We start from the raw sequence: 17,459 nt of genomic DNA on the forward strand, positions 1-17,459 counted from the left end.
GCCCCCCCCCCATCCCCAATCCCCAATCCCCGACCTAACCAACCATCCAACCCCTTTCCCCACCGCCCGCCCGCCGCCCACCGAACCCAAACACGAAAAACACAAAAGACGAAATAAAAAAATAATAGCCCCCTCAAAATTAAATTTCTGTCACAAAGGTTTGTTTTGTTTTTACCGAAGAAAGGAGGAAAAAAGAACGCCCCGCAACCAACCAAAAACAATCACCGCCTGTTTTTTCTTCTACATGATGATGGCAGGGACTGGAAGTAAAGTTAGCGGATGATGGCGAGACGGGTATGGGAAAGGAGAGCTTACTATCAATGTTTGCCTTGATGGTCTTGTGCGGCAGCACGCATCCTCCGTTCACGTACACCTCATCGGCCACTGTTACGTCGTCGCCGAGGACGGTGACATTCTCGAGGCGCGCCCACTTTCCGACGGTGCTGTTCCAGCCGACGATGGTGCTCTTGATCCACGCGTGGTCCTTGATCCTGCAGCCCTGAAGGACTACGCACCGCTGGAGCCTGACACCGTCGCCGACTACGACACCGGGACCGATGGTCACGTTGGGGCCGATGCGGCAGTTCTTGCCGATCTTCGCCGACGGGTCGATCAGGACGTTTCCACCGTGCACGTACGACTCAGACGATGGCGTGAGCAGCTTCGAGTTCTTCTTTGCCAGCGAGGAAAGGTACAGGCAGGTTCCGGTCAGGAAATCCTTGGGCTGTCCGACGTCCATCCAGAAGCCTTCCAGATCGAACGAGTGCAGTTGGCCGTCCTCGACGATAGCGGGGAAGGTCTCCTGCTCGATGGAGGTAGGACGGAGCTCGATGCGGTTGAGAACGCTGGGGTTCAGGATGTAGATACCGGCATTGATGCGGTTTCCGACGAACTCCACGGGCTTCTCAACGAAGCGGTCGATGCGCGATGCGTGTCCGGGCTTGTGCACCACGACTCCGTACTTTGACGGCTCGTCGACTTTGGTAACGACGATGGTACCCTCCTGTCCGTGGGACTTGTGGAATGCTGCTAGGTCCTCAAACGGGTACTCGCAGATCACGTCCGAGTTGAGGACGAAGAACGGAGTATCATCCTTTCCGAGGATCTCTTCGGCAAGCTTGAGGGGTCCGGCGGTGCCTAATGGCTCAGTCTCGACGGAGAAGGTAATCTTGACGCCGTATTGCTCCTCGTACTGTAGAATCGATGCATCAGCTCAGCCCCCACCTACTAGTTCCCCGCAAAAGCTCGAAATAGAGTCGAGCTTGGCGATAGCACGTACCTTCTGCAACACATTGATCATGACCTCCGGTCTGTAGTTGACGGCGAGCACAATGTCCTTGACACCGGCAGCGGCCAGCGCCTCGACCTGATGCAGGATCATCGGGCGGTTGCCGAATTCGACCAATGGCTTGGGCAGGGTGAGGGTCTATTGAAGTGATGTTCAGCGGCCGAGTTCATTTTGATGCGATGGATTGAGCGATGCCCCGCAAGCGGAGCCGCACATTTCCGTAGAGTTGCGACACGGTTTACGGGATGGAGAGGAGGAGGAGGGAAGACGGAAGATGGAGGGGTCGCATACAAGAGGCCTCAGGCGAGTACCGAAACCACCGACGAGAATAAGAGCTGTAGTCCACCACGCCAGCTGTCAGCCTCAACTCGGCATTCGCTCCGCGCATCCGCAACGGAGGGGGAAGCAACTGGCAGGTAGATGGAGAGGGAGCATACCCTTCATTTTGATTGGGGTGTTTGGGGGGGTATTAAGAGTAGTTGAGTAGTTGGCTGTTCCGTTTCGTGGGGTTTTCTCTCGAGGTGGTCGTTCAGCGGAGTTTGCTGGTGTGAAGGCGTCGACTCAATCGAGGAGGATTATAGGATTGTCAGGCACGACTTCGAAGGGAGTACTGACTAGTACGTTGGGAAAGAAACAAAAGGGATGAAGATGATGATTGAGGGTAGACGCAGTGCCAAACGATGGGTTGAAGAACGGAAGAACTTTCAAAGAAGGTCAGGAGAAGGGGGGCTCCCGTGGTACTTGTACTCTAATTGCACGGTAGGTACTTCTCTCCCTTGTATGGGGTAATAATAACCACGACAGACACAACTGCCTCAGTTGCCTACTGCTAGCACTGCTGCTGCTGCTACCTACGCCTACCTACCTGCTACAGCGAGTTAAAAAAAGGAGGTACTCGTACTCTGCCTACGAACTCGCCTTACCTGACTCTGCTGTTGAAAGGTGGACTCATGTCCCGTGGTCCACCACCACCACTTCACCTCACCACCACCTACCATCGCCGCGACCAATTGTGTGTCCGCCTTCAGTCCATGTTCCTTACCGTGCTGATCCATGCTCTCTCTCCCTTTCCATCCCAGCTAGTGCCGCCGCCGGCGTCCCACTGCAAGGACCCAAGTAGGCGTCGCCCGCTTGTCTGGGTACGGACTTTGTCGCCCCAGCTTTCCTTCGCTTCAAAGTGCTCTCTCTCCGAGTCGAGCTGGAACTGTCGCGGCTTGTGCTTGTGCTTGCGGAGAACTTCCTTCCCGTGCAAATGTCACCCCTTGGCACGCACTGCTGCTCCATTCCGCGCGCCTTCACCCAGCCAAGCGACGTATGCAGGGTAAGGCATGGTCAGGGGATCACGTGGATGCTTAGACGGCTTATGGGGAGGGAGGGGGGGCAAATTAAGGGAGGATGGCCTCGACTAGCGGAAATCCATCATCTTTTACCCGATCGGGACGGAAATCGCCGCTTCGTTTTGGACGTCCGGGGCTGTTTGGCTGCAGTCGTTTACGGGAACTGGGGAATTTGGAAGCGTTCGAAACGTGTCCACCGGGCAACGACGCGGGAGCTTTGGTTTCGTCGCGGGTCGTCCGTTGCCGCGCTTACCGCCTAATCGCGAGCTTCCTCCAGCTCCGCCGGACGGCTGCTCCATAATCTACCAAGTCATCGCTGTCTCCCCCAAGCTCGGCCCCGGAATTCGTCCGCGACGGCTACTGGAGTGCCACCTGCTGCCGGAATCTTACAGGAAGTTTCCTAACGGCTCGGCTGGGAATTGGCTTTCGCTTATGCCCACATTGCTCCAGAACCTGCACTCTGGGAATCTGCACTTTATATAGCTACGGTATATCATCTTCACTGTTCCCGTCAACTACATGCTTCTCTCCAATGCTACTCACCGAAACTGTGTTGTCTTGCTGACTTGCTTCATCCCACTTTGCCCAATAATGGCCCCATCATCCCAATTGGCTTCCACTGCATTCCGCTGCCTTCCGGACACCCGCCGCTCACCGAGAATGGTCGAAAATTGCATCTATGGCAGTCTCTTTGACCAGCAATTACACATGTCTACCAGCCAAAGTTTCATTCGCAATGCCTGAAGCTACGAGCCACGACTACGTCGCCTGCCAAAGTTTTGGAGTTCTAAAAACATCGAAGCTTGAGCCTACAGTTTAAGCGTAGCAAGATCTAAATATATTTCTTGCTGGGGAGCCGGACCAGCCGGCGATGCTGGATCGCACCGAAGAGGGTCGAATAGGTATCAATATGGTGGCCTTGGAACTTGGAAGCGCCCCTTCAACTAGTTTTATTGACAGGAAGTCTTTCGGTTAGTTTATGTAGTTACAGAAGTCACAGTACATGCTGCGTCTTCCAAAGGCAGCGGTGGTTTCTTCCAAACAAATTCCTCCAACCACTCAACACTCACCTTTCCCACATGTCAACATCTACCCCATAGTTTCACTTCACTACGTTCGCCCTCGGTGGCACGTTCTTCCGACAGCAACACACTCACGACGACTGTATCCAGATTTCGAAGTAAACATGCTATAAAGGACTGAGACTATACTAGGGAACCCCATCGACCTACTCGATAGACGCCTCACGGCAGCATCTAGCGTCCCAAACGACAAGAATCCGGATGGATATGCGGCAAGAAGGTGCGGGATTCAACTCATATCCACGATGTTTGATGCCTCCACCATGTCTTTACCCACTCTTGGCTACTCTACTCTACTCTACTCTATATAGCACAGCACTCTACCCACCCATAACGTGACCCAAATGTCTCGAATAAACCCATTGCGGCCAAGTCACTTCACTTCACTTCAACTTCACTTCACGAATGTGGAGGAATTCCGTCCCCAGGCCTTGTACTCTACAGGGTTAGCACTTAATACTCTACATATCGCCGAATCGCCGATACACGCAGCCAATAAAACTGTTGGGGCTTACTCACTTCCTAGTAGACTGTGTGCACGGGGCACCACCCCCCTCAAACAGCGATCGGCACGCTTCCGGCCCGGTGTTTGAAACTTCATTGGGGGATTTGGAGGAATTGGAGGAATTGGGGGACGCGCACGCCTTGGCTCGAGTGATGTCACGTGAATTGTGGTTGGACTGGGTGGACTGGGTGGACTGGGTGGACTGCGGGTGAAGGGTGAAGGATCACGTTGTTTCTGGTGATTGAGTGGATTGGGCTTGGTGCGAAACATCGAGGCAGCCTCACCGGACTGGAGTGTCTTATATACGAAGGGTAGACGACGACGGGCGGCAGGGAGGACGGGAGAACGGGAGGAGGACGGTCGCCACTCACTCAATTGGCGCCCGCCCCGCCCCGCGCCGTGACGGGACTTCGCCGACGCCAGGCTCCAGCTGAGCTGCTGGTGACATCTCCCTAGCTCGAGGTGCATATAAGCATCTGGCGAGTCCGACCTCTCACTCACGCACATCCTTGGCATTCCGCTTTCCCCCAAGGTTTGTTCTTCCAGATCCCTCCTCCACATCAGATACGCACGTAGAAACACATCTCCACATCTCCACATCTCCACGGCGAAGCACGGCCAAACCCGGCGGGCGCAGCGAAGGCAGCGAACTCTGCTGTCGAAACTGTTGCTAATACTATTCGGTCGGCGGCTTATTGTTCGGTGGCATGGGGCATGGCGTGGGGGAAACGTCGTCGTCGTCGTTTCAGCTCAGCTCGTCACGAGGCTTTTCGGGCTGCTGGTCGCCGGCGACAAAAGCAATAACAAGACGTATGCGTGTGTTTTGCTTTTTGTTGTTTGAGATGTTTATGAGGGAAGGGTAGGTAGCTGAACGTGGGACTTGGGATTGCGCGATCGGCGGAATGTGCAGGTTTGAGGTTAGGTAAGCAGCGGAGGATTCGGAGTACGCCGCGGGTGAGGGAGGGTCATGGGGTCATGGGGGAGCACTCGGAATTTGTGGCGGATGGATCCGCGGATGAGGTTGGTGGTAAATATCGAGCATGTATTGCGCATTGACAGCTGGCTGGTCATTGTGGAGGTGCAAATTCCCGAGTGATGTCGATATATGGAGCAGAATCTTCCTTCTTAACCTACCTACTGTGATAGCGTAACGTCGTGGAGTAGCGATATCCGTCCGCATCCAAGCGTATCGGCCATGCATCATACTACCTAGCATGGCGAGCGGGCGGGCTCAAGCGGCGACTCTCGGGGTCTTTGATATCGGCTCTAGCCTCTAGGTAGGTACTATAGATACCGAACAGTAGATCCCGCGACGGCACCAAACCTTCACCAGAGGAATCCGTGCTATCGTGAATGATTTCAAGAAGAATCCGTGACGTCCCGTCAGCATGGCGATCGGCCTGAGCAGAGAAGTACCCAGCCAGCCCAGCCAGCCCATCTCACGGAGACACAGACACAGTACCTAGGTATCTCCGCGAACTTCCCAGCCTACAACCGAACGCGGGTATAATTATTCCAACCCAACCATACATTACGACCAAAACCGTGCACTGTAGTCAAGTTTCTCGGTATGCAATACCACTGCGGGCCTGCGGCACGACCTAACGGACCGCCCACATCGCAAGTTCCAACAGCAACAGCCGCCCCCCGAGTCCCATCGAGCGACGCCTTGGTAGGTAGCACTGCGTCCTCGCCCATCACCCACCAATACCGTAGGTACTACTCTACAGGGAGCCCCCGCCCTGAAAAAACGGCCTCGTTCTAGCCGAACAGACTCCTCCTCCGGCACAGCAGGTCCGTGGGAAGCCGATCAATCGCGTACTCTACGTCCCCCTTCCCCCACCCCCCGCCGCATCCCACAATCACCCCACTGGCCACAGCATCCCGGCTGATATCATGTATGTATGTGAAACGCCGCAGACCGCGGTCCGTCCCGCCCAACACATACGTACCCCCCTCGCCCTGGCGAAAGTAGTGGGGTGATCAATTGACGCGCGGAAGTCGCGGGCACGGACCACAGTTTACACGTGGCATTAGGCACGAGATGCGATGCGGGAGCCGGCTGCTACGGGGTGCGTAGAGTACCGAGCTGCTGGATGGCGTGTGGAGAGACGAAGGCCTGGTGGTCTGGTGGGTAAGCGGGCGGGTGGAGGGCGGGTGTTCCAGCCTTCCGGGGACGGGTCGCATAGGGTGCTCGAGGGTAAATAGTGGGATTCCTCCGCATTATTCTGTCGCCACGCTGGTACCAGACCTCCAACAGTTATGTAGTCAGTTGAAATGGGAACACTGGTTTAAACAGTTCAGTCCTGGTTGATTTTGTCCCCGGTTCAGTTGGGGACACTAGAGGCTGTCAGTTCCCAGTTGGTTTAGATATGATATGTCTGGCAGTTGTTCTTGGGAAAGCTGGTAGAACTGTCAGTTCAGCGGATGAACTGCCAGTTCAGCTAGGGCAGCAAAAGTGGGCGAGATAGGTGGTTCCCATGGTCACGGAAAAGCGGTAGAAAATGGGTTCAGTACTACCTAGTTGTGAACGGTCACGGAAAGAGCTATAGAAGATGTATGTGCAGTACTAGATTTGAATTACTACTCTGATGCTACCTACCTAACTTATGGGAGCACGGCGATTGAACCTCTTGGTGGCGCAGAGTCAATTACGGTTACTGACTAAACATGCACCCGAGTCAATCCGAGTCAATCAGGATTATTGACTTGGGACGCTCCCGGGTCAATTACGTTTATTGACTAAACGTGTCCCGGAGTCAATCGGAGTCAATCATGATTATTGACTCGAGATGGCACCCAGTCAACCACGGATATCGATACCGTTGGGTTGGATACACTCGAAAGCTTCAACACTCTCGGTATCTAGGGAATGCCGGTGATCAGTCTGAATCATCTTGCACTCGGAGAACAGCCGTTCAACCTCAGCCAACATGGCTGGAATACCTAGACAGAATGTCAATGTCCATTCGGCCGAGGTTAGGAAAATGACGTTGCTGCCGCGGTTCTAGCCATCATTCGATCGCGGCAGCCCGGTTTCGAACATTCCTCTCGACAGGCAATGAACAACAATCGCGAAGCTCGTCAACCCGCGGCGTCCTACTGGGCGCTAGGTTGGTAGTAGCGACTACCTAGGTGGTGAGTTGTAGGCAGTTGGCCGGTGGGTTTGTAGTGGCAACAGATTTACATATCACAAACTTTTAAGCCTCACTTAACTGATGGTACAAGCAGTTTTCCCAGTTCAAACCCCGGCAGTTGGTTCAGTTTGCCAGTTGGTTCAGTTCACTACCCTCCAACAGTTGGTTGGTTCGGGAACACCCCCAGTTTGTTCCCAGTTCGAACTGTTGGAGGGTCTGACTGGTACCTTTCCTCAGGTTCGATGTATGTAGAGTAATGCGGCGCGACTAGTCGAGAAGTTGTACGGTTAGTTTATCCAGCCCTTCACTTCGAGCCTGAGTCATAGTAGATCAGTCGCTCACATTTTCTCACTCGATTGCTCGATCGCTCACAGTCTCTTGCCATTGTGTTCTCCTCCTCCCGACCGATGCATCCGGTCCCCAATCCCACCACCTTCTAACCTCATGTCCCGTCGTCCAAGCCGCATGCGAGGCTACCGAAGTGACAATGACGATTTTGAAGATATTGGCTACTTAGTGAAGCTCTGCCAGCCGACGACGAGGAAGTGGCTTATTTTGCTACATACCGGCACAAACACGGATAGCTCTCGACGCTCGCAGATGGTGTATGTAGCGTATTTAAGATTCCAACCACATTGCATCATCGTCGAGTTGGTGCTCGTGTGACAGTCGATGACCGAGCTGTCATCCGCAAGAAGCGATCACCATCGTCCACCATCGTCCGGTGTAGCATGTGTGTGAAGTATATGGCCATGCGCGACAATGTACTCCTACATGCATGCCCATCTCGACACGAGCGCAACATATCTCGCCCACCGTGATATCAACCCACCTCCACTCGGACCCACATGCCTACCACCGCCTACGCCATCCCGCAACTACACAGTCTCATAGTACGTCGGCATCCCCATCGTCAGATCCGCCTCACACAGCACGCCCTTCGCCTCCTTCGCCTCCTTCCCCTCATAGCTCTTCGCCCTACCCACCAACCCCGCCCTGGCGCCCACAACTTTGACAATATCATCCATAACTCCCCCGGCAATAAGCAACACGCCATTCCTAGTTTCGCCCTCCCTCCCGCCGCCATCGGGGAGTATGATATCGGCGACCTGTTTCGTGGGCGCGACGACCGCCTCGTAGTTGCGCTTCCCGAACGCGACGTGCGCCTTCAGCGTCTCCTGCAGCTCCGTGGCGGGGAGCGACAGCACCCGCCGCGCCAACCGCACGTCTGCGTCGCTGTCGACAAATACTTTCACGGTCGCGAGCGATAACAGCCCGGGGTGTGTTAGAAGGTACGTGCCCTCCGCGATTACTACCGTGCTGGTAGAGCAAGAGATGTGTGTGGCCAAAAGGTCGAGGTCGTAGGTTTCTGCTCTTGCGGGAAAGCGCTGTTAGTGGTGCTGCACGGCAGGAGCGCGAAGGGGAGGGCGGGGCACCGAGGCTGTCGGGATCGAGCGCGGTGCTGGAGGATGCGTGCCGGAAGTCACGCTGGTGAAGCGTCTCGATCGTGAGTGTGTCTGCTGACCCCGTGTGTAGAGATAGCAACGTGGATTTTAGGGCGGCTTGCACGGTCTTCTTGCCTGACGCGGCGCCGCCGGCGATCGCGATGAAGATGCTGGGTGCCATTGCTAAGGTCGTGGTGGGTGTGGTGGGTGTGCTAAGTATGCTGGAGGTGGAGGTGGAGGTAGAGGTCGTGGTGGGGGGGTTGAGTTGTAGCGAGCATCATGTGCATAGAGTACCTAGACCCATGCTGGTTCGAAAATGGGCTGCGTTTGCACGGGAATCGGACAGTACCCACGCGACACAAAAGCAGGGGTCCCGGTGATACCAGCCCAATGAGCGCAACCAAGGGAAACATTCAAGTTATATCGAGTGCTCTTTTAGCTGAAGGTGGATTCTCAAAATCATACAAGTATCTCCTACGCTCGTGCCATTCCGACATCGTCCAGGACAATCCTCTGTAGAGCACCATACTCAATGCATGTAGAAAGAGAAGAATCCATTCCAGCGCAAGTCTAACCTCGCCAAAAAGTGAAATCCACCATCCGCTTCCTATGTACAAGTACAATACAAAAAACCACTCCGCATCCAGGGTGCGGCCTTACATACCGGTAGCAGCAGCTCTGCGTTGACAGCTCTCGAGCAACCTATGAGGTATGTATGTACCAATCCGCAATGTGCTCGGCCGCCCTGGCTTCTGCTTTGGAGAATTTCCCTTCTTGTGCTCTACATACATACGAGGGTGTGTCACAGCTCTGCACTCGCTACAGCAACAGCACAGCACAGCACAGCACAGCATAGCATAGCACGTAAAACCACCAACCAACAACAACGCCACATCGTGCTGGCTGGTAACGGGGTCCCAACCCCCGGCCGGCCAGAGTGGGCAGGAAAGGAGTGCGACGGTTCGCCATAGTCTAGATAGGCTGGATGCGAAATAAAACAGGAAGATCTCTCTCTCTTTAACCACCAATCAACCAATCAGCTTGTATCGTACCAACCAGCTTGTATCGTACCAACCAGCTTGTATCACACCCACTAGCACGGACGGCATCACTGCGCTGTATATGTCCACACCCGCTATCTGTGTGCCCATAATAGCATCTTGGAACATCAAAGAAAACCGCCAATGGCCATCTGCCTAAGCACCTAATGTATGGTATATCGACACCGACACGGTCGGTATGTAGCATAAAGACAGCTCGCTCGCCCGGACATTCATCAAAATGGCGCACAGAAACAACGACAGGTATGAATCTCCATCTCCACATCCCCCACACCCCACATCCCACATCCCACATCCACAACCAAGCCAATCCAAGCCAGCCAAAGTATGAGAGCGACAAAAACCAGTAGTGGGTATATGTATCTATGAAACCCGCAAGTCCATCCATCGCATCGCATCATGCACAAATTGCGCCCCAATCCAATCCAAGCCTCTAAATATTCCAAAACTCTACTCTACTCCGACTACCCCGACTTGACCTCCTCCAGTTGCACAGTCGGCACCGTCGTTTTCGACTGTTTAGCCTCTAGCTCGACCTTCCTATTATGTGTCAGTGACAAAGTAACAAAGCGGGGGACGATGGGTAGTAGTAAACTCACGCATACGCCGCGCCCCCAGCCAGGGTCAACAATATGCCCAGGCCATTCAACCAGCCCACGGCGAGGCCCCAAAAGGCAATACTCAGGATAATCGTGAGGATCTGCTTAATATTCGCAGCGACGGTCATCGTAAGAGCACCCGTCTTCTTATTCGCGGTGAACGAGATGACATTGAGGGCGAACGCGAGGATTCCGTTTCCGGCAAGGATCATGACCTCCCTCCTGCCGATATTCTCGCCAGCGAACTTCTGGACGGCGGCGATCTCGCCGGTGAAGTACGCGTACACCATGGTCTGCACGAACGCGAGCGGCGACATGCGGTACAGCAGCTCGAGCGGCGACAGCTTGAGCCGGCCCGTCTGGATCCGGTTCGTTACCACCGTCTTGAGCGCCGCCAGGAACGCCCCCAGAAGCGTCAGGATGAAACCCATCGGCGTGAAGTAGTAGTCCCCGGCGGTGGCGAAGCCGACGCCTGCTACCACCGGCAGCAACGAAGTGTACGTCGCCCGGCTGTACGTCTTGCCGAATCCCAAACGGTAGATTATCACGGTGAAGAACGGCGTCATCGCGCGCACGATCTGGTGGAACGGGATCGTCACTAGGTGCCTACGCGCACATCCACCCATCCGTCTCCGGTCAGTTCGGTGAGGCCCCGCGTTCGTTAGGGGACGGGGGACGGGGGACGGGGGACGCACAGGGATACATTGCTGATAGCGATGTTGATAGTGTACAGCGTGGAGAACAGCAGCAGCGTGAGGTTCTCTCGGTCGGTGAGGCGCGTGAGCGTGAACGTTCCGCGGTAGTAGAAGAACATGCAACCGAGACTGCCACAGGCGGCATGGATGCCGGTGAGCAGGTACGGGAACGGGAACTGTGTGTGCGCCGCTACCTATCAGCTATCTACTACCTATATATCGTATACTATATAGCCGCACCCCTCCCTCCCGCTCCCGTGTCTCGGTGGCGGCGGCGGCGCGGCGGCGCGTGGGATATTATTATTCACCTTGCCCATGACGGCCTTGTTGTAGAGCGTCAACGCCAGGTTGAGGCTGAAGTATAGCGTCAGCCACGCATACTTTGTGCGGACCGAGTCCTGCTCCGTCGCAATGACTGACGCGCTGCGTCCGCGCGGGGGTAGCAGCAGCGTGTCTTTTTGTTGCTGCTGCTCCGACGATGACGACGCCATGAACGGTTGGTTGATTGGTGTGTGTGTGTGCGTGTGTGTGTGTGTGGTGTGAGTGAGGGTGACAATAAGGGGGGGGGGGGGGGTGCGGGGGGCGGGGCGGGGTGAATAATGAAGGAAATCCGAACGACAACGACGACAACGACGGTGCGAGAGCTGAGAAGAGGGATGGAGAGTTCGTGTTCCGTCAGTCAGTTGTCGCCTGGGTTATGTAATGAAATGATAATTACCGGGACACCACGCACAAACATAAAGTTACACACACTCTAGGGATGGAACGGATGGGCGGGCTGTATATAAGCGACACGGTGACGCTTACGCGTATGATGCGGCATTAGTTAGTGCGGGGATCACCTGGGTCACTCGCGAGTTGCAATTAAAAAATTGTACTATTATTGCATTACTCTCATTACAATCGCAACCACCTCCAATCAACCAAACAACCGATCCATTCAACCACCCGGCGCTATGACCGACCGACCACAGCAAAAAAGACTTCTACAACCAAGCGCACGAAACGAAGGGGTATAACTAAACCGCACATCACACAATATCATACAAGCACTCGCTACCTCTCGACGGTGAGTGCCGGAACGTTGAAGCTGTACGGCTTGGTCGCACCGGACGGATCGCGCTGGTTGATCTCCATCCGCAGGGTGACCTGCAGCCCGTCGCGCATCACCTCGTGCGGATCCATGTACTCGGAGCTGCCGACGGCGCCATCGAGGCCAGCATCGCCCGGCAGATGGACTGCCGATGGCGGGCCCTTCTTCTTGAGTGGTTTCACGATCTTGGAGAAGGTTGACCTCTTGGTTGGCTTGGTCTCGAAGCCGATGTTGCAGCTTTCAGGGTCGTACGCGTCGATGATGCAGTAGTTGCGCCCTGTGCCTGTTAGTAGCTACACTCGGAATGTGAATCGGCGCACTCACTGGGCAGCAGCCGTTTGTTGTTGCGTGGCGTACCGTCGACATCGGTCAGGAAGATCGGGTACATGTCTTCGTCGGTGTAATCGTCGAGATGATGGATCATGTTGCGCTTGTTCAGGATGTCGGCCAACGCTGTGTATGCGGTCAGCTAGCTGGAATCCAGACCGTCCAAGTCAGACTTACCGTTCGGAGGCGGTGTGTTGACGATCGCCGACGAGATCACGTTCGGCATATACCGGTGATCATTCTTCTTGGGCACTTTCAACTTGTGATTCGAGAAGAACTGGCCGATACCGGCGAGATGGACGTCGCCTCTGCGCAGCGTTAGCTAAACTCGGTGCGACTGTGTGGGTGTGTGGTTGGCGAACCCCAAGATTGTCACTCGGACCGAGTGCTGGTGCGCGAACTCTTGCAGCTTCAGCATCAACCAGTTCCGCTCCGACTTGTGTGATTTGGCCGTCCAGTGGTCGTCCAGGTCGTCCAGAAGCTCTACACCGCCGTCAAAGGAGTTCAAGAAATCACCGAGTACGCCTATGTGGGCCAGCGCCTTGATCGGATCCATCACTCGAGACGTCAACCTGGATTAGCATGTAAGCAGGCGCTCACGAGTACGGGGTGGCGGCGACGTACAAAGTCTCCAACCATACTAGCCGCGGGTAAGCAATAGGTACACCGAGCATCACGATTAGATGTTTCGTCTCGCCGGGAACCATCTCCTTATGGAGCCGGTTGAAAATCCTGTCGTAGCTCCTTGCGGATACTACCATATCTCTCATCCGCTCCGTTCGGCAGTCCAGTCCCAGAAACGCGACGCTCCGTCCGAGGAACATGAACGTGTGGCGACTCAGCTCGGTGATGTACGGACCGGGCGCACTACCGAGAATCCAACTTGGCTCATCCTCTTCGCGCTCTTGAGTGGTACTCTGGTGCTGGAACAGCATGTAGTACTTGAACGCGACCGCCCCGAGGCCACTAAATACGGGGCAGCGGTTAAAGTGGTTCGGGTAGGATCCGTAGCCATCGATGATGTCGTGATCATCCCATATGTTGACCATCGGAATCTGCGAGTTGGCAACGCCAAACTGTCCCTGCGAAAACCACATACCTGGAGGGTTAGCACGGCGCAATTACAGGCCACGGACCCCATGGGGGGACATACTGTATCTTTCGAGATAAAATGCTTCCAGTTCGACCGCCATTTCGTGAGTAAATTCGTGCGACGACTTCTTGAAAGGCGTCTTGATATTCAGCCACGCTTTGAAGTGCGTCGTCTGCTTGGAGACGGCATCGTTGTAAACTGGCAACGTCAGTAACTAGTGTCCATCTACATGTCAAGGAAGCCTACTCTGATCGCCACCACCGAGCATGACGTGGAACGGCCGCTGCTTGTGTTTCTCGAGCACGTCTCGCCACAAGGGATCCGGCCCGCAAAAGTCCTTCGGGTTCACGCTGAGGCTGAAGCCGTTGCAGCTGTGAAACATAATGTTCATGATCTGGCCTTTCGCGGGCACCCAGAAGTGCACAACCTGTGCGTGGTTGATCTGGTACGCAATTTTGGACTGGGTGTTGGCTAGCTCCACTTCGAGGTTGAATCGCCAGAACGTCACGCCATTCTGTGCGTGCAACTTCAGGCTCTGAACCTCCGAGAACCGGCCCCTGCGTCCATCATTTCTGCTGCCCTGGGCGTCGTTAACGTAATACAGGCGTAGGGTTGGCGTCGTCGAATAGTCCGATCCGCTGTCGGTGGTTAGTATCATGACGGAACCCCGCCAGGTCTCGCGGCCACCCTGCGGTGATCGGGCCGAGGCATCGTCGCGGCGCAGTCCGGTGTACCTCAACAGCGGGCCGCACTTGACGGATAGTCTGGGTCTAAAGAGTTGTGGATCTGGGACTGGACGGGAGGGGATCGCCCGGATATAGGCCAATGTTAGCGCTTCTTGTCTCTCTTCTTTAGTATGCGGGGCCTTGAGATGATCCGGATGGTGGTGGTTAGAGGGATGCTCGGGATCGTGAACATGGTGGTGAAGATGCAGGTTGTGGTGGTGGTGTCCTCCAACAGCATCGTCACCGCCATGTTCAGACTCGCCATGAGAGGGTCTGGGTATAGTGGGATTTTCGGTATCCGCGGGACCATCAAGGGAGCCAGGAATGTTCAGGCTAAAAAAATCGGGTCTAGCCATACGACCAAGAATGTCTGTAGGTAATGGACCCGTCTGAGGCTGGTATTGAAAACCGTTCCTACCCTGCCAATTCGGCCCGTCGTCCACCTGTCCGGCGGCCTCTCGATCCTCAAGGGTCAGTCGGGCGAACTCGTGCGTGAATCCGCCTCCGATGGACTCGGTCGGTTTTACGACCTTGCCGGAGTCCACGCCTCGACTTGACGTACCGCCCCACAGCCGGCGGTGACGATGCCGGAATCCAATTTTGCTGTTGGACTCTATCGCAGCCGGGTTCTGCGGAGGAAAATCATACGTGGGCTGTGGCCCCGGGTGGTCCTCTGCTCCGGACGGCGTCTTGTAGTAGTCCGCCCGCTTGATCTCGTGCTCTTTACCCACCGGGACATCACGGGACGGGCGGCGGCCGAAAGGTGGCATCTCTGGTTCTTGCTCGTCTTCCTCGTCCGGCTGGGGTGTAGGCGGGAGAGGATGTGGATGAATACGACGAGGCTGTTGCTGCGGTGGTGGTGCCGATTGGGATTGTAATTGTTGCTCTCGCAGCAGCGACTGCGGCTGCTGCTGCCTCCTACTCATACCACTGGCACTGCGTATAGTATCGTCGGCCTCACCCCGTCCGCTCCTATCCCTATCCCTATCCCTATTCCCAGCAGGCTGACTGCCAACTGCAGCGCCTCTCTGTCCAACCTGTCCAACTTGTCTATCCTGTCTATCCTGTCCAACCTGTCTATCCGCGCTCCTATCCCCGTGCCTATCCTGAGCGTGGCGTCTACTCAGCGACCTAACGACGCCGTCGGGATCCGCGTCGGAGCTCTGGCTGATATGCTTCAATTCGCGCTCGAGCTTCTGCAGCGGCGATCGGTCGCTCGCGAAATCGATCGACCGCGTGGAGGTTGACGACGGCTTGCGCAGCGTGTGCGTGTGTGAATATGTAGTGGTTGTTGGTGAGGTCGGCGAGGTCCCAGGGAGCACAGCTGCTCCCGACACTCGACGAGCTGGCGGTGGGGAGGAATCCAGATTTGGAGTTGGGGAGGAGGGAGTTGCGGAGTTGGGGGGACGCGGTGTGGCGGCGGCGGTGGTGGAGAAGGCGGCGGAAGAGGCGGCGGGCGGGAGGTTATGGATAGGATAAGGATAAGGCGGTGGCGGCGAAAGTAAGGTGAAGGCGGGATTGAGTGCAGGTATTGGAGGTGGTGCGTAGTGGAAGACGAGAAGGTAAGGTAAGGTAATGTGTGAGGATCACTCAATTGCGCATGTGTGCGTGCGGGCGGGTGGGCGGGACTCACAACACAATACGCAGGTGTGCCGTGTGTGTGTGTGTGTGTGTGTGTGTGTGTGTGTGTGTGTGTGTATGTGTGTGGGTGTGTGTGTACTCTACTTACCTAGCACCGTATTGAGGGAGGAGGAGGAATAGTAGGCAATGATAGGTCCTCTAGGTACTTGGGGGCGGGCAAGCAAGCAGTGGACCAAACAGACGCGACACAGAATACGGAGCAGTTTGTACGACTGCTAGGCTAGAGACTCGAGAGACGCAGAGGCAGAGATCCGAGATGCGTATGACGACGATGGAGAAATCGAAATCTCGCGCACCGGGGGCAGCCCTGGCTCTGCCGTCATGCAGCACCAGGATAGGATATAGGGTAGATATATACAGATATAGTAATATCATAGTATTAGTAGTTCAGAGGGATGGATCACCGTCCGGCGCACAAGGAGCTGGAGTTCGAGTTCAGTTTCAACTTCCAACGCAGAAAGAGCACCAGAACAAAGCACAAAGCCGCCGTGAAAGAAAGAAAAAACATCCTGCCGGAACGGGATGCAGTCGGGCGGCGCCCTTTGAGCTTCGAGATACATACCAGCACCAGCACCAGCATCCGCGCGATGTAGCGACGGAAGCCTATGTATCTAGAGTGCTTACAAAATACTCTATGTGGTGGTGGTAGCTTGTCTCGCGAGGCTTGGTAGCCGAGTCGATGACGATGGCGCGTGCCCTTGGCGGGGAGAAGTGGGTGGCTGGAGATGTGTGTACCATGTGCTGGTACTTGGTAGTACCCGACTTCATCAAGGAAGTGGAGTGCAAGTTCCAAGAGCACCATCATAGTAGAGCGGCACTTGGAATAGTTCTCAATTGTAGTCCTCGTTGCCTGCACGGCTTCAGCTCGTGAACCTCAAGTCCTCGGGTCCTCAAGTCCTCAGCTCTACAGCCGCAGCCGTCGTTTATAGTCAGCGACCATTCGAGCTGAGTGTCCGCCCAGACTCCAGTTCGGTTGACCACTCCGGCCGTGCGCCAGTCACCACACACTGGGGATCTTCGGGCTAGCTCATAGCGCTGGTCGCGCATCTCCTAGCCCGCCAATTATCTTCATCGACGATCACCAGGAAATTGGACGGGGGGTTCAGCGCAGCGCAAGATTTCGGGATGAACCGCAATCACGGAAAACATCAAATGAGATGGAGGGTGTTATCCCTTTCGCCACCCGGTGGAGATGGATTAGGGATGGAGATGGATTCGCACCTCGCCTATGGTTGTTGCCCCTGTCTATCACTGATGGCTCCCTGCATGCTGGATCACTCGGGGATATGGAAGATCGTTCTTCCGGAAACTATCATGTGATGCAGAGGATCATGGGTGGTCACTCGCATATAAGCCGTAGGGCTGGCGGGAGAGTGGAATACTGCTATCCACCTAGGCTGAGAAATTCCATTCAAACCCGCTCTTCAGTCT

The 17,459-nt window shown here is 55.3% G+C and overlaps 5 protein-coding genes across 5 annotated transcripts; all 5 read right to left on the reverse strand.

Annotated features, from left to right (window-relative positions):
* Window positions 1-28: 28 nt before the first annotated feature.
* BZA05DRAFT_405817 (mannose-1-phosphate guanyltransferase) lies at window positions 29-1,602 on the reverse strand. Its single transcript, XM_051484433.1, has 3 exons — window positions 1,280-1,602; window positions 316-1,192; window positions 29-260 (listed from the first exon to the last, which is right to left on the reverse strand). The coding sequence occupies exons 1-3, from the start codon at window positions 1,379-1,381 to the stop codon at window positions 241-243; spliced, it is 999 nt and encodes a 332-aa protein (XP_051337108.1). The 5' UTR covers window positions 1,382-1,602; the 3' UTR covers window positions 29-240.
* Window positions 1,603-3,816: 2,214 nt separating this feature from the next.
* BZA05DRAFT_129879 (uncharacterized protein) lies at window positions 3,817-4,971 on the reverse strand. The gene is made up of 2 exons (XM_051478779.1): window positions 4,227-4,971; window positions 3,817-4,137 (listed from the first exon to the last, which is right to left on the reverse strand). Exons 1-2 carry the CDS (start codon window positions 4,810-4,812, stop codon window positions 4,091-4,093), a joined length of 633 nt encoding a protein of 210 aa, XP_051337109.1. The 5' UTR covers window positions 4,813-4,971; the 3' UTR covers window positions 3,817-4,090.
* Window positions 4,972-8,227: 3,256 nt separating this feature from the next.
* Window positions 8,228-8,975, reverse strand: BZA05DRAFT_447188 (uncharacterized protein; the record flags this gene model as incomplete). The annotated part of the gene is made up of 2 exons (XM_051487143.1): window positions 8,228-8,718; window positions 8,786-8,975. The coding sequence occupies 2 exons, from the start codon at window positions 8,973-8,975 to the stop codon at window positions 8,228-8,230; spliced, it is 681 nt and encodes a 226-aa protein (XP_051337110.1).
* A 1,287-nt stretch (window positions 8,976-10,262) lies between these two features.
* Window positions 10,263-11,716, reverse strand: BZA05DRAFT_129922 (triose-phosphate transporter family-domain-containing protein). The gene is made up of 4 exons (XM_051478780.1): window positions 11,458-11,716; window positions 11,150-11,325; window positions 10,455-11,060; window positions 10,263-10,395 (listed from the first exon to the last, which is right to left on the reverse strand). Exons 1-4 carry the CDS (start codon window positions 11,638-11,640, stop codon window positions 10,320-10,322), a joined length of 1,041 nt encoding a protein of 346 aa, XP_051337111.1. The 5' UTR covers window positions 11,641-11,716; the 3' UTR covers window positions 10,263-10,319.
* Window positions 11,717-12,023: 307 nt separating this feature from the next.
* Window positions 12,024-15,382, reverse strand: BZA05DRAFT_405830 (uncharacterized protein). The gene is made up of 8 exons (XM_051484434.1): window positions 14,806-15,382; window positions 13,909-14,454; window positions 13,723-13,860; window positions 13,194-13,668; window positions 12,932-13,141; window positions 12,747-12,877; window positions 12,567-12,695; window positions 12,024-12,519 (listed from the first exon to the last, which is right to left on the reverse strand). Exons 1-8 carry the CDS (start codon window positions 15,311-15,313, stop codon window positions 12,206-12,208), a joined length of 2,451 nt encoding a protein of 816 aa, XP_051337112.1. The 5' UTR covers window positions 15,314-15,382; the 3' UTR covers window positions 12,024-12,205.
* Between the last annotated feature and the right edge of the window lie 2,077 nt (window positions 15,383-17,459).

This window comes from Tricharina praecox (assembly GCF_024521635.1).
Source record: "Tricharina praecox strain CBS 144465 chromosome Unknown BZA05scaffold_22, whole genome shotgun sequence".
Lineage (NCBI taxonomy): Eukaryota > Fungi > Ascomycota > Pezizomycetes > Pezizales > Pyronemataceae > Tricharina > Tricharina praecox.

What these genes read in the sequence shown, in the direction of transcription:
- BZA05DRAFT_405830 (XM_051484434.1), bottom strand. Translation starts at nt 15,313, where the DNA reads ATGAGTAGGAGGCAGCAGCAGCCGCAGTCGCTGCTGCGAGAGCAACAA. An exon ending in ATTTTATCTCGAAAGATACA is followed by an intron (nt 13,669 to 13,722) that starts GTATGTCCCCCC and finishes CTAACCCTCCAG; the next exon opens with GTATGTGGTTTTCGCAGGGA. An exon ending in CAACAAACGGCTGCTGCCCA is followed by an intron (nt 12,520 to 12,566) that starts GTGAGTGCGCCG and finishes TAACAGGCACAG; the next exon opens with GGCGCAACTACTGCATCATC.
- BZA05DRAFT_405817 (XM_051484433.1), bottom strand. Translation starts at nt 1,381, where the DNA reads ATGATCCTGCATCAGGTCGAGGCGCTGGCCGCTGCCGGTGTCAAGGAC. An exon ending in TGATCAATGTGTTGCAGAAG is followed by an intron (nt 1,193 to 1,279) that starts GTACGTGCTATC and finishes TCGATTCTACAG; the next exon opens with TACGAGGAGCAATACGGCGT. An exon ending in CATCAAGGCAAACATTGATA is followed by an intron (nt 261 to 315) that starts GTAAGCTCTCCT and finishes CTTTACTTCCAG; the next exon opens with TCCCTGCCATCATCATGTAG.
- BZA05DRAFT_129922 (XM_051478780.1), bottom strand. Translation starts at nt 11,640, where the DNA reads ATGGCGTCGTCATCGTCGGAGCAGCAGCAACAAAAAGACACGCTGCTG. An exon ending in GCTATCAGCAATGTATCCCT is followed by an intron (nt 11,061 to 11,149) that starts GTGCGTCCCCCG and finishes ATGTGCGCGTAG; the next exon opens with GCACCTAGTGACGATCCCGT. An exon ending in GCTGGGGGCGCGGCGTATGC is followed by an intron (nt 10,396 to 10,454) that starts GTGAGTTTACTA and finishes GACACATAATAG; the next exon opens with GAAGGTCGAGCTAGAGGCTA.
- BZA05DRAFT_129879 (XM_051478779.1), bottom strand. Translation starts at nt 4,812, where the DNA reads ATGTGGAGATGTGGAGATGTGTTTCTACGTGCGTATCTGATGTGGAGG. An exon ending in TGCACACAGTCTACTAGGAA is followed by an intron (nt 4,138 to 4,226) that starts GTGAGTAAGCCC and finishes GTAGAGTACAAG; the next exon opens with GCCTGGGGACGGAATTCCTC.